Raw genomic sequence first — 12963 nt, 5'->3', positions numbered from 1 at the left:
TATAACTTTTTGTCATTTATTCACTATATATATATATATATATATATATATATATATATATATATATATATATATATATATATATATATATTTCTCTTTTTCAAGCAGGATTAATAATCTTTTCAAAAAATTATTGTTTCAGTTTCCAAGCAACACAAGAAATATTACACTATCCGCCCGTGGCAATGGAACCGCGCTACTTCAAGTAAGTCAATCCTCACCCTCCACTCGCACTGCACCTACGCTCATTAGATAAATTGTGCAGAGATGAATGGAGCAAAAAGCAAAAATTCTGATGCCCGCCACGTCTCGACACATATTTGTCTTAATTAGTTTGCAATAAATCAGACATAATGACAACATTTCTGAGATCAAAGGAAACACGAGATAAAAAAAAGACTATCTTTAAAAGTTGGCGTGAACAACTAAAAAAAAAAACACTGAAATTGACACAAACGAAAATTTAGTGGCTGTTGCAAAGAAACTTGGACTAAAAAAACATTGAAATAATTGTTAAACAAAATAAATAAATGAATAAATAATTAAATAAATAAATAAATGAATAAATAATGTGAAAATAGATAAAAAATAGTCTACTTTCTTTCCTTGGATTTTATTCCTATAACGTTTCAGCCAATATAACCTTTGACATTCTTCAAGTGCATATTGTTGAAGTCGGCAATCTTTCTGTCGAACTCAAGAATCTGTATAGAATTTCAAACTAAACCATTTATTTAATTCATGGATCAAAGAAAGTCAGAGGTTACATCGGTTGAAACGTTGTAAGAATACAAGATAGGAAGAGTAGTCCAAATTCTCACCAAATTCTCCGGCGAATAACAAACAGGATCCTGAACAGAGAAGTGTCCTCTATCCCAACCATCATCAATGGATCTGAGGTAATTTCATTAGCACCTGACAAAGAAAAACTCTTTGCCAATAACCTTGCAGCAAATTCTTCCCTTTTCGATCATGGCTTCCTACCAACCGTATTTCCTTCTGTGTTTGAAAATATCTGTGCATAATATTGCCAAGATTATCAAAAGCATTGATTCCAGAAAAAAAACTGACCCCGATGGCATTCCAATAATGGTGCTCAGAAAGCTTCAACCACAACTAACTCCCATACTTACAAAGCTATGTTGCCTTAAGGAGAAATGCTTCCCAACAACTTAGAAAACTTCATCAGTCTGCCCCGGTCATCTCCCTCTCAGTACAGACTAATCAATCTCGTGTGTGTCATGAGAATCTTGTTGGAATCTGTGATAAATAAAGAAATAGGTAAATATCCTCCCAATTATTAAATCCTTTCTCTCTGAAAGGTTATAAGAGCAGTCGTCGATGGACATAAATCAGAAGCTCATAATATTCAACGCTGGCATTGCTCAAGATTCCATCCTGGGCTCAACTCTTTTCCTGATCTTCATAAAAAATCTCCCATTCTTAGATCATTTATAGATATTTATGCAGACGATGCCGCAATCTATGACAACACTTTAAAGGCTGACAATGACCAAGATCTTTCTGATTCTGTCTTCTGATCTTGAGAATGTGGTGCAATGGAGAAAAAGGTAGCTGGTTAATTTCAAGGCGTCTAAAACCAAGCCTCTCTCTTTTCATCATAATCGCTTTGACCCCCACCACACCCTGGTTGAAATGAATGGCCCTCGTCGTGGAGCACCATGTCTTTACAAGCTTCTAGAACTAACATTCACTTGAAATGGAACACATACATCAAATCTGTTGCCAAAATCGCAGGAAAAGTGGTTGGATCATTCTATTGCTCCAGTAGGTATTTCACTGCCGATGCAATGCTCTATCTGTATAAGGGCCAAATATGTCCTACAATGGATTACTGTTTAATCTGGGCAGGAGCTGCTTGGTACGCCATATCAGAAGAGACATTGTGAGCCTGTCTCTGCTCTATTGTTATTTTCATGGCAAGTGCTTGTCTGAGCTCCAATCTACGGTCCCCACTTGCCAAACTTTCACAAAAACACTCGACTAGCTACAACTTCTGAACGCTATTAAAAGTTAAATTCTTCACTAGTTTTCATTTTGGAGACGGAAGTGTTTTTGAGATAAGTGATTTCAATACTAATTCGCACTTTTTATTTTTAGATTCAAATATTAATAACTACATTTTATTTCAGTATTTAATTCATGTATTTCTGTTGTATTAAATGCTAGCTTTTTTTCTCGTCGATAAATGTTTATTTATCTACCGAGTTGATCTTAAATATTGTATAACCAATCCATTATATTATCCTTTTCAGTCCCTCACCCCTAATTTCTGGCTTCCATCTTATCTCGCAATTACCTATTACGTCACCAACTAACTTCGGAAGAACCCCGCCCCCATCCGCTTTTCTTTTATATCGTAAGTTTCTTAAAACGTGACTAGTTAAAGTTCAGAATAAAATCACGCTTTTCTTTTAACGGTTAATTTAAAAAAAAAAAAATCTTCTGAACGCTATTAAAAGTTAAATTCTTCACTAGTTTGCATTTTGGAGACGGAAGTGTTTTTGAGATAAGTGATTTCAATACTAATTCGCACTTTTTATTTTTAGATTCAAATATTAATAACTACATTTTATTTCAGTATTTAATTCATGTATTTCTGTTGTATTAAATGCTAGCTTTTTTTCTCGTCGATAAATGTTTATTTATCTATCGAGTTGATTGCAAAAATAGATTACGTAATTGTACTCAGTTTTAGGTCGTGAGAGGGGAATCTATCACCATACTTTCCCTTAAACACGTCTGTCGGACTTTTATTAAGTAGAATACTTAATAAATTTTTTTTTTTTTTAATGGAGAGTAGAAAACGCATTGTGGATGCGTTATCGGCAGCTCCTGTTACTCTCGCTTCTTCTTATTTGTCCCTCAGTCCTCATTTTTTAATGAGTGATTTTTCTGACAAAGGGAGAAGAAAAAGCTGTTTTCTAGGTTGGCAGTATTTTGCGCGAACAGTTGGCAGAGATGGTGGAAATTTTCTGTTTCTATGTCTATCCTTGTAGCCATGTCACTAGTAAGGGTGCTGGAGGTAAACGTTTTGTCTGGGCTGACGTTATCCGCCTGATAGTCAGGGACCCGAACCTTGGATTAACCACTAAAGAGGCTGTCCTATCAGCAGGTGCAAAGTACTGGGGCTGCTGTATTGCCATTTGGTGAATGGATTCTGGACCATGCAGTAGCTTCTGGTGGGGCCTCTCGATGCCATACTAGTGGGTAATTGTTACGGCTTTACCTTATCATTAGCTACAAAAAAAAAAAAATTCTTTGTTTCTTTTTCTCTCTTAGTTTCCCCTCTCTGTCCTGCTCTAAGTAAATCTGACGACCTAGTCCACAAATTCCAAAATTTCATCATGACAAGTTTCAAGAAAAAATACACGATTAAACCCGGTTCTCCAACTTCCAACGTAGACCCCTACTACCATGTCTCCTTCTCCAACATCAGGGGTCTACGTTCTAACCTTCCAGAGGTTGAAACCCAATTACAGGAGACTAAACCAGACCTTTTATTTTTAAGTGAAACTGGCATTGGACAGGCTATTTCCCTAGAAAAGTTTGCAATTACAGGATACTCTAACTTAACTTCTAAATATGACCCCCAAGATCGCCATGGGCATGGAATATGTGCCTATATTAAAGATAGCTTTCCATGTGGTAGGGACATCTCCAGGGAAGATCCTAACTTACCCTATATGTGCTTCTGGGTTGCTTTAGCTCACACTACTGCATTTATATTTACTCTCTATCGCCCCCACAACAGCGGAGTTACTATCTTTCAAAGCATATCTGAGAAAATTGACCAAGTCCTATCTGCTTATCCTTCAGCTAACATTCACGTATGTGGAGACTTCAATGTTCACAACGTCGAATGGTTGACCCACTCAAACAAGACCGATGATAAGGGGAGGTTCTGTCATGATTTCTCCATTGCCTATGACCTCACTCAGATTGTTCAGGAACCCACCCGTGTGCCCGACAATGACGGCCAGTATGCGAGCCTACTAGACCTTTTTCTCACAACTTGCGCTGAACTATGTTCAGTTTCTGTTCTGTCGCCTCTTGGATCTTCCGACCACTCTGTTGTATCAATTAAGATAAAAATGAAATGTAATAAGTCCCCAGACGTACCTCTCCATCGTACAGTATATCAATACACTAAGGCTGACTGGGATAGCTTCCGTACATTTATATCTGATCTACCTCTGCATTCCATGTTTAAAAAGGATGTGTCCTCTATAGTATTAGACCTGACGGAATGGTTAATTGTAAGTATTGACTGTTTCATACCCTCGAAAAAGTTTCAGCAAAAACCTAACAGCCAGCCATGGTTCTCTCCAGAATGTGCTGCTGCCATTGCGCACAAAAATCACTTTTTCCACTGCTTCAAACGTAATAGATGTATGGAAACTAAAGCCGCTTTCAGGACTGCCGGCAACCATTGTAAGAAAGTAATAAAGAATGCAAGAGAGTTGTATGCTCAATTAGTTAAGTCCAAAGTAGCTGAGCAGTGCCTTGGTTCCCACCAGTTTTGGCAAATAGCAAACAGAATCCTGAACAGAAGCGTGTGCTCCATCCCAACTATTATCAATGGATCTGAGGTAATCTCGTCAGCATCAGACAAAGCCAAACTCTTTGTCAAGAACTTTGCAGCTAATTCTACCTTTTGCGATCAAGGCCGCCAACCCCCAATATTTCCTCCTGTATCAGAAAACACGCTATGTGATATACGTATATCTGTACGTGATGTTGCCAAGCTAATCAAAAACCTTGATTCCAGTAAAGCAACTGGCCCTGACGGTATTCCAATTATAGTACTCAAAAAACTTCAACCTGAACTAGCGCCCATACTTACAAAACTGTTTAAACGTTGTCTTAAGGAGAATAGTTTCCCATCTCCCTGGAAAATGTCATCAGTATGCCCTGTATTTAAGAATTCAGGTGATCGGTCATCTCCCTCTCAGTACAGGCCAATAAGTCTCCTGTTCGTCATGAGTAAGTTGCTAGAATCTGTGTTAAATACAGAAGTAATCAACCATCTCAACAAAAATAACCTTCTTAGTGACACTCAATATGGTTTCCGTTCTGCTAGATCTACAGCAGATGTGCTTACAGTTATATCGCATAGGATTAGCAAATCTCTCGACGGTGGCAATCTTTCTAGGGCAATTGCTCTTGACATATCTAAAGCCTTTGATAGGGTATGGCATAAAGGTTTACTTCATAAGATCGCTAGCTATGGTATAGCTGGAAAAGTCTTCTCAATTATTAAATCATTTCTTTCTGATAGATTCATAAGAGTAGTAGTTGAGGGGCAAAAATCAGAAGCTCACAGTATTAATGCCGGTGTCCCTCAGGGGTCTATCCTGGGCCCGACTCTTTTCCTGATCTACATTAATGATCTTCCAAATCACATCCTTACATCATTTGTAGACATTTATGCTGACGACACTACCATTTATGGTAGCACATCTAAGACAGTAAACAACCAAGTTCTCTCCAATTCTCTCTCCTCTGATCTTGAGCACGTAGTACAATGGGGAAAGGAGTGGCTGGTTACTTTTAATGTATCTAAAACCAAGCTTCTCTCTTTACATCATCAACATTCGAATCCACATCTGGCATCAATTGAAATGAATGGCTCTCGTCTTCAGGAGGCCTCAAGTTTTGACAAGCTTCTGGGCTTGACCATTGCTCCTGATCTTAAATGGAACATGTACATCAAATCTGTTGCCAAGGCCGCTGGAAAAATGGTGAGATCTTTCTATTGATCCGGTAAATATCTCACTGCTGATGCTATTCTCTATCTATATAAGAGCCAGGTACATCTAAGGATGGAATACTGTTGCCACATCTGGGCAGGAGCTGCTAGAAAGGACTTGTCCTGCCTTGATAGAGTTCAAAATAGACTTAGTAGCCTCGTAGGAGATTTCCTTTTCTCTTCGCTGCAACCTCTATCTCACAGAAGAGATGTTGCGAATTTGTCTCTGATGTATCGTTATTTTCATGGAAAGTGTTCGACTGAGCTTCAATCTATGGTCCCCCCTCGCCAAACTTTCACAAGAAACACTCGTCTAGCTGTAAACACTATCAATAATTCCCCCCACTCTTTATCTGTGCCTAAACCTAAACGTAGATCCCATGAACAAAGCTTCTTTCTTAGAACTGCACGCCTGTGGAATTGTCTTCCGTTTTCCTGCTTTCCGGCTGACTACAATATGGTTGTCTTCAAGTCTAACATAAATAAGTTCTTGATGAGCCGTTCCATATAAGTTATCAAATTTACCAAATTTTCATTACTAATGATTACTATATTGTCCAATTTCTACTGTACACTCTTTAACCCTTATCCTTGAATGACCTCTTGGCCTTGATAATGTGGTGATGCCTTTGTAAAAAAAAAACAAAAAAACTACGATCAACAATTTCCTCCCACTCTCTATCTGTGCTTAAATCTAAAAGCAGATTCCATGAACAAAGCTTCTTTCCTAGAACTGCTTACATCTAGAACACTGTCCAATTGGCCTGCTTTCCAACTGATTACAATATGGTAGTCTTCAAGTCTAATGTAAACAAGTTTTTGCTGAGCCGTCCCTTTAAATAATCCAAATTCTACCCAATTTACACAATTAACGATTACTACACTACCACTTTACATTCATTAACCCTTATCCTCGAGTGACCTTTGGGCCTTGATTAATAGTGACTCCCTTGTAAAAATAAGTCAGCTTTATTATAACAAATAATACTAACAAGAAACTCGGTGGTGCTCGGGAGTAATAAGCCAGCGATACATTAAGATACTTGGTACGTGGGATATATTGAATCCAAAATAGAGGGAAACAGAGAGAGAAGAGAAAAATAGAACGAGGGAAAGAAATTGAAGCGAGGAAGAGATGAAAACGATAGAGATGGAAGCAAGAATCATAGTTATGCACGGAATAATAGTTGTAAGATTGTGGCAAAGCACATAGAATGCGAGAGGGTGAAAGTGATAGAAAATTAATAAGAGATAGGTTACATGTGAGGTAATTGTAAATTACTGTTTATTTGAACAATTAAAACGAAGCTTAGCATAACTCCATCCCAAAATATTAAAATATATACAAAAAAAAAAAAACTTTAAGGAAACAAACGTTTTAGGTCAGTTTTAGTATAACAAATAGGCATCTGTTAAAATACTATATTTTTCTTTGCAGGTGGCTTGGCAATACAATCTGAACTCTTCACACGTAAAACGACATCTTCGTCTTAAGATTATGGATAATTCAACAGACAAAGACCGAATGGCAATCGAGGCTTGTGCAAGGTGAAATCTTTCTTTCAGAGATTTTCGTTTCTGTTAAAGGTCCCAGAAATGTTTCTAATCAGCGTCATATTGTCTTTCATATAATTACAATAAAGACAGTCTTTTCCATATTAGGACATATCAATTTGTTATGGTTGCTTGAAATGTATTACAACACCCGGACTTTGGAAGTTGCCAACGTCTCCTGTTTGGTTTGATTGGCAACTGTTTCTTCCTGTTTCATAATAAAATGATACACAATCAATATTTTTACTTCAAAATAACGCGTCGATCCACATTAATTAAAGTGTTGACGACTTGTGCAAAGAAAAAGTCTTTTTCATAGTTATTTCTTTAAATTACTTCTTCTCAATCGTTGTTCGGCTGCTACCTTTTTGTCTTTCACGCCAATTTCTTTAAACCAACTCCAAAGCAAAAGTAAACTAGCAATACCACGTGCATTTTATCATTCAGACACGGTAATGTTTGAATATATGCTTAAGTGACAGTTTTAGTCATTTACAACTAGTCCTTTACTTTTCCATGTTTAAATTTTAACCATATTACTTTTCCATGTTTAAATTTTAACCATATTACTTTTCCATGTTTAAATTTTAACCATATTACTTTTCCATGTTTAAATTTTAACCATATTACTTTTCCATGTTTAAATTTTAACCATATTATTTTTCATGCTCGCATTTTTCCATTGTAATCCATGATAGATTCGTAAATACATTATGAACAGCAGTGAACCATGACACATCCTCTTTTATCACGAATTCTTTCTTTATCTAGTATCACTAGCTGTGCCTACCTGAATAAAGTCATTTAAGTTTTTCATTTTTTTTATGCATTTTAAAACTTATATAGAAAAACTAAAATTTAAGATGTAAGGGAGATAATTTCTTCAATTAAAAGTACGAGTTATCCCCATTTTTGAGTAACTATACATAGAAATGAAAACATCGTTTAGGAATGACGTGTGGCATGACATTTTTCTAAATTTAAATTTCAAAGTTTATGTGTCTTACCTATTTGTATCCACGGCAAATTTCCAGATTTGTGCCACGTTCAAGAAAAAGAAAAATGTAATCTTTTCTTGGGCATTTAACCGAATTTTCTTCTAATTTTCATATAAAGCAGGAAAATGCATTTTTTGCCACGTATATACATACCATTAGCTGTATCAGAATTTTTGTAGGAATTTTTGACACCCCTAACACGAAACTGCGAATAAAATATAAAAATCTCGTAATTTCTCTGTTAAAAGTGGGTTATTTATTTTCTTTATGGATTATACTTCCAAAATAAACTATTACAGTTGTTTTAAAAGTAATAAAAATATTTTTTTTTTTTTAAAACAGTAATGAATTTTCCGAACTCAATATTTTTCAATTTTTAAACTTTAAAAATCTATCAAAATTTTTCTATTGATTCTATTCTTACGATATTTTCAGGGTCAATGTGAAATTTTATGTTCTTTCCAATAAACCGAATATAATATTTTAGACAAACGTTTTTTTTTAAATTCACGCCCCCCCCCATTTGTGTAAGTGTCACACATTTTCAAGTTTCTCTTAAAAAGTAAATAATTAATTTATGTTTAATAGTTTTATATATCACAAATTGAAGAGAAAATGTCAATAAATAATATATTCAAATTTAAAACAAAAAAAAATCCGGTTTTTTAGAAATTTACCTGTAAATTCCGAAGTTTAAAACCTTTTTTTAAAAAAAAATACATTGTTTTTTTTTTTGTTTTTTTTTTCATGAAACCTTGGTCCTTGATCCTTTAATTGAAAAAAAAATTAGGGCTTGAATTACATTTTTCGAGGAGTTATAAGCTTGGAAAGATTACAGTAATCATGTTGACACAGCGGTTCCTGTTAGATCACCGAAGTTAGTATTAAAATGAACAACCATTTGGGAATTCCAGTTGCTGCATGTGTTCTCCACTTATCTCGGCATTGTTTCCAGTCATCATGGCCCTCTTCTTGCCACTGAACTCAAGTGAGGTGTGGTTGGAGATTGCGCAACCCTTGCCTCATAATTATAAATATGTTGCTACTCTTACAGGGAATATCCTTTGTCGCTTGAGACTGAACAAAGGCATAGATCAATATTTCATACTAATCTTTACTTACATTTACATTACAAGCTAGTTTATGTGTGTGTTCGTTCTCTATGAACTCCGAAACAACTGAGCCAATTTTTTTAAAAATTTCACAAAAATGTGCTTTATATATTTGGGAGTGTTCTTAAATAGGGTTTGTTATTGAATATTCATCTTTGTTTAGTGCATAAAAATTGATGAATCACATTTTTGAGATTTTATAAAATTGATTTTGATTATTTATAATTTAAGTTTCACATTTAAACAAAATTTCATTTTCGATTTTCTTTATTTTTACAGCTGGAAAGGTCAACAAAAATCCGGCATGGTTCTCCTACAGATTGGAATTCCAAGTGGTTTCGTACCAGAAACTGAAAACCTCGACGAATATGACCTGATCCAAAAAGCAGTGTTTGAAGGCCAAAATCTTGTTGTCTACGTTGAAGAGGTAAGATATTAAAACTGACTTTGATAATATATGTATAAAGTGACAACAACAACTTGCGTTTGTGTGTCTGTGTCTATGTTTTTTTTTTTTTAACTCTTTTTCACCCGAAACAAAGTATATTCCTACTTGGAACATAAGGGGTTACTATTTGAAATCATGTCTAACAGGGGTCTCTAGGGAGTTGAGCAGCTAGATGTATGTTCACATTACATTTAAATTTCTGCAGGTTGGTACAGTCAAAGAAGCAGGAAGGGAATTCTAAAGTCTAGCACTCTGAGGGAAGAAACTATTAGAGTAGAAAGCACAACAGTAAAGGGGTGAAATTTTGCTACATGTCGCGTTAATTAGAAATATGTACAACTGCTTTGTGTTCATCAGAGCACATTATATTAAAGTACTTTGTAAGTGCATACATAGGACTTTATATTTCTCCCACCAAGGTGGCAGTTGGCAAGTCGGATTTGTGAAGTTATTTGTTTATCAAATGTTTTATTCAGTTAATTGATCATATTATTTAAAATTTGATAATGCTACTTGAGTGTCAGTCAATTCACGATGACTTGCCAAATCTGCAATTAAAGAAAATAGAGTTGTCAATTTAAGTTTCGCCGCCTAACAAAATATAGAGTTATGTCCCTTTGATCACATACAGATTGAAGTGCAATCTCAGGGGACATAACTTTGTATGTCATCAAAGGGACATAATTCCTCTATTCGTGCGTACAGAGTTATGTTTAGTTTTAAAAAATGCAGAAAAGAAAACAAATTGCAATTACAAACATTACTTTGTAACTCATCTGTTATATAAAGAAAATTCGTAAATCTACATTTGTGCGTGTTCTGCTAAAAGTTAGAAATTACATAGTATACACTAAAAAACCAAATTAGAGGACGGAGATCCCCTCTCCCCCTAAGAAATGACATTAAAAACCACGGAAATTAGGTTAAGCAGTGAGAAACCGATCTTGAAAATGCGTGAAAAAAAATTGAATAATTCGACCACTTATCTTTACAAGCTTATAACTACTTGAAAAATCTAATTCAAATCCTAAATTTTTTTCAATTAAAGGAGCAAAGACCAAATTTTAAAAAAATAACTTGTTTAATAGCAAATTATGCAATATTTATTTTTTAATTCGGTTTTCTTTAAAAAAGATTTGAAGAAAATCAACGAAATTTTACTTACTTCGATTATAAAAAATCGATATAAATTGCAAAAAATCACTTACCTATAAAAAATACTATTGAATGTTTAGTTCCATTCTTCATTGTTCAGAATTAATCTATATTTATATTTCAATTCTATTAATTTTTTTAAATGACTATTTGAAACAAGCGCCATTACACAAGCATCTTTATTCTCATCGAAAAACCGGAAGTGCCGGTTTTTTTCTTGTTTAGAACTACAAATGGACAGAAGGCAGTAAAAGCCAAATGTTCGCGTTAGCCTTCTAGCCTTGTGCGTGGAGAAATATGTGTTCCATAGTTTAAAAATAGTCAAGTTTTACTTATAAGTTTTTGCCTTTAAAACAAAAACAGTCGAGGAATTTTTTTATTTTCTCAAAGAAATGCATAAATTTTTGATTTATTATATTTTGATTCTTCTTTATTGAGTGATTTTTTTTTAAAAATATCTAAAAAAAGAAAACATTGAATGAAATAGAAAAAAATTGTCGTCAGCATCCAATACTTACTGGACAATATAAGTAGAACATAGGCTTCCAATTAAAAAAAAATCAACGTGGTTTAAAAAAAAAAAGATTTTACACTTTGGACTTTACAGGTAAATTTCCAAAAAAACACTTCTTTTTTTGTTTTAATTTACAATATATTATTTATTGATATTTTATCTTCAATTTGTGATATATAAAAATTAAAAATTTTAATAAAACTTAAAATTTTTAATTTTGTGATATATAAACTTTAAAATTTCAAAATGGGGGAGGGTGAATTTAAAAAAAAAAGTTTGTCTAAAATATTATATTCGGTTTATTGGAAAGAGCATAAAATTTCACATTGACCCTGAAAATATCGTAAAAATTTAATTAATAGAAAAATGTTGGTAGATTTAAAAATTTTAAAAATTGAAAAAAAATTAACTCGTAAAATTCAATTGATTTCATTACGTTGCTGCATGAAAGCACGCCGGCACTTTGTAAACACTGTTTTTTAAAAAAATAAAAAAATAATATTTCTATTATTTTTTAAACAACGTTAATAGTTTATTTTAGAAGTATATTCCATAAAGACAACCCACTTTAAAAAGATAAATTATGAGTTTTTTATATTTTATTTGCAGTTTCGTGTTAGGGGTGTCAAAAATTCCCAAAGATTTCTGATACATCTAGTGTTTGAATATTCTTGTTTTTTCTTTCTTTATTTATTTCTATTATATTGAACCAGTTGCTAGATAGATAGATAGATAGATAGATAGATAGATAGATAGATAGAAAGTTTTAAAAGAAATATGTTATGCACACTTTTTTAAACTCTTTTATTGAGTTATTTAGTTTTATTAAGTTATAACTGTCCCCGGACAATGCCAAGTATCCTTGCTGGTATGTTATAAAACAATTCTATGAAATTAAAATAACAATCAAATGTTCGAGTAAAATATGAAACAACTACTAAATTTGAAAAAATGTTGTCTTTTTTTCTCATACTTGAAGAAGATTTGTATTTCTGTTGATATTAAAAAAAGGGTCAAATGTTTTTTATTTTGTTTCATTCAATATGTTCGGATGCTGATATGCTGTCTTAAACCCTAATCCTAATCTGTCATTTCAAATCACATCATTCATAATTTTTTTCTTTCATTCAGTTAACCGAAGAGGAATTCTGCTTTAACGTTTTTGCTAATCGCAACTATTTGGTGCTGGAAAACCAACCACAGCCAATTCGAATAGTGCTTTATTACAAACCAGGTAAGAGGTCTCACACACACACACACACACACACACACACACACACACACAAACACACACACACACACACTAAAACATACACACAAACACATACTAAAACAGACACACACATGCTAAAACACACACACATACAAACACATACTAAGACACAGACACATATAAATACACACACATA

The 12963-nt window shown here is 33.9% G+C and overlaps 1 protein-coding gene across 1 annotated transcript in view; it reads left to right on the top strand.

The window, feature by feature from the left end:
* LOC145288265 (CD109 antigen-like) overlaps positions 1–12963 on the top strand; it is a 345184-nt gene that overhangs the window by 330265 nt on the left and 1956 nt on the right. Inside the window, exons 33-36 of the mRNA XM_080136304.1 lie at positions 143–205; positions 7212–7321; positions 9717–9864; positions 12686–12788. Coding sequence (XP_079992430.1) covers positions 143–205; positions 7212–7321; positions 9717–9864; positions 12686–12788 — 424 coding nt within the window. The remainder of the gene's footprint in view (positions 1–142; positions 206–7211; positions 7322–9716; positions 9865–12685; positions 12789–12963) is intronic.

This window comes from Euprymna scolopes, chromosome 2, assembly GCF_053919585.1.
Source record: "Euprymna scolopes isolate OS-2025 chromosome 2, ASM5391958v1, whole genome shotgun sequence".
Lineage (NCBI taxonomy): Eukaryota > Metazoa > Mollusca > Cephalopoda > Sepiida > Sepiolidae > Euprymna > Euprymna scolopes.
Note: the sequence above shows the minus strand (reverse complement) of the source record. Positions and strands in the feature narration are given on the sequence as shown.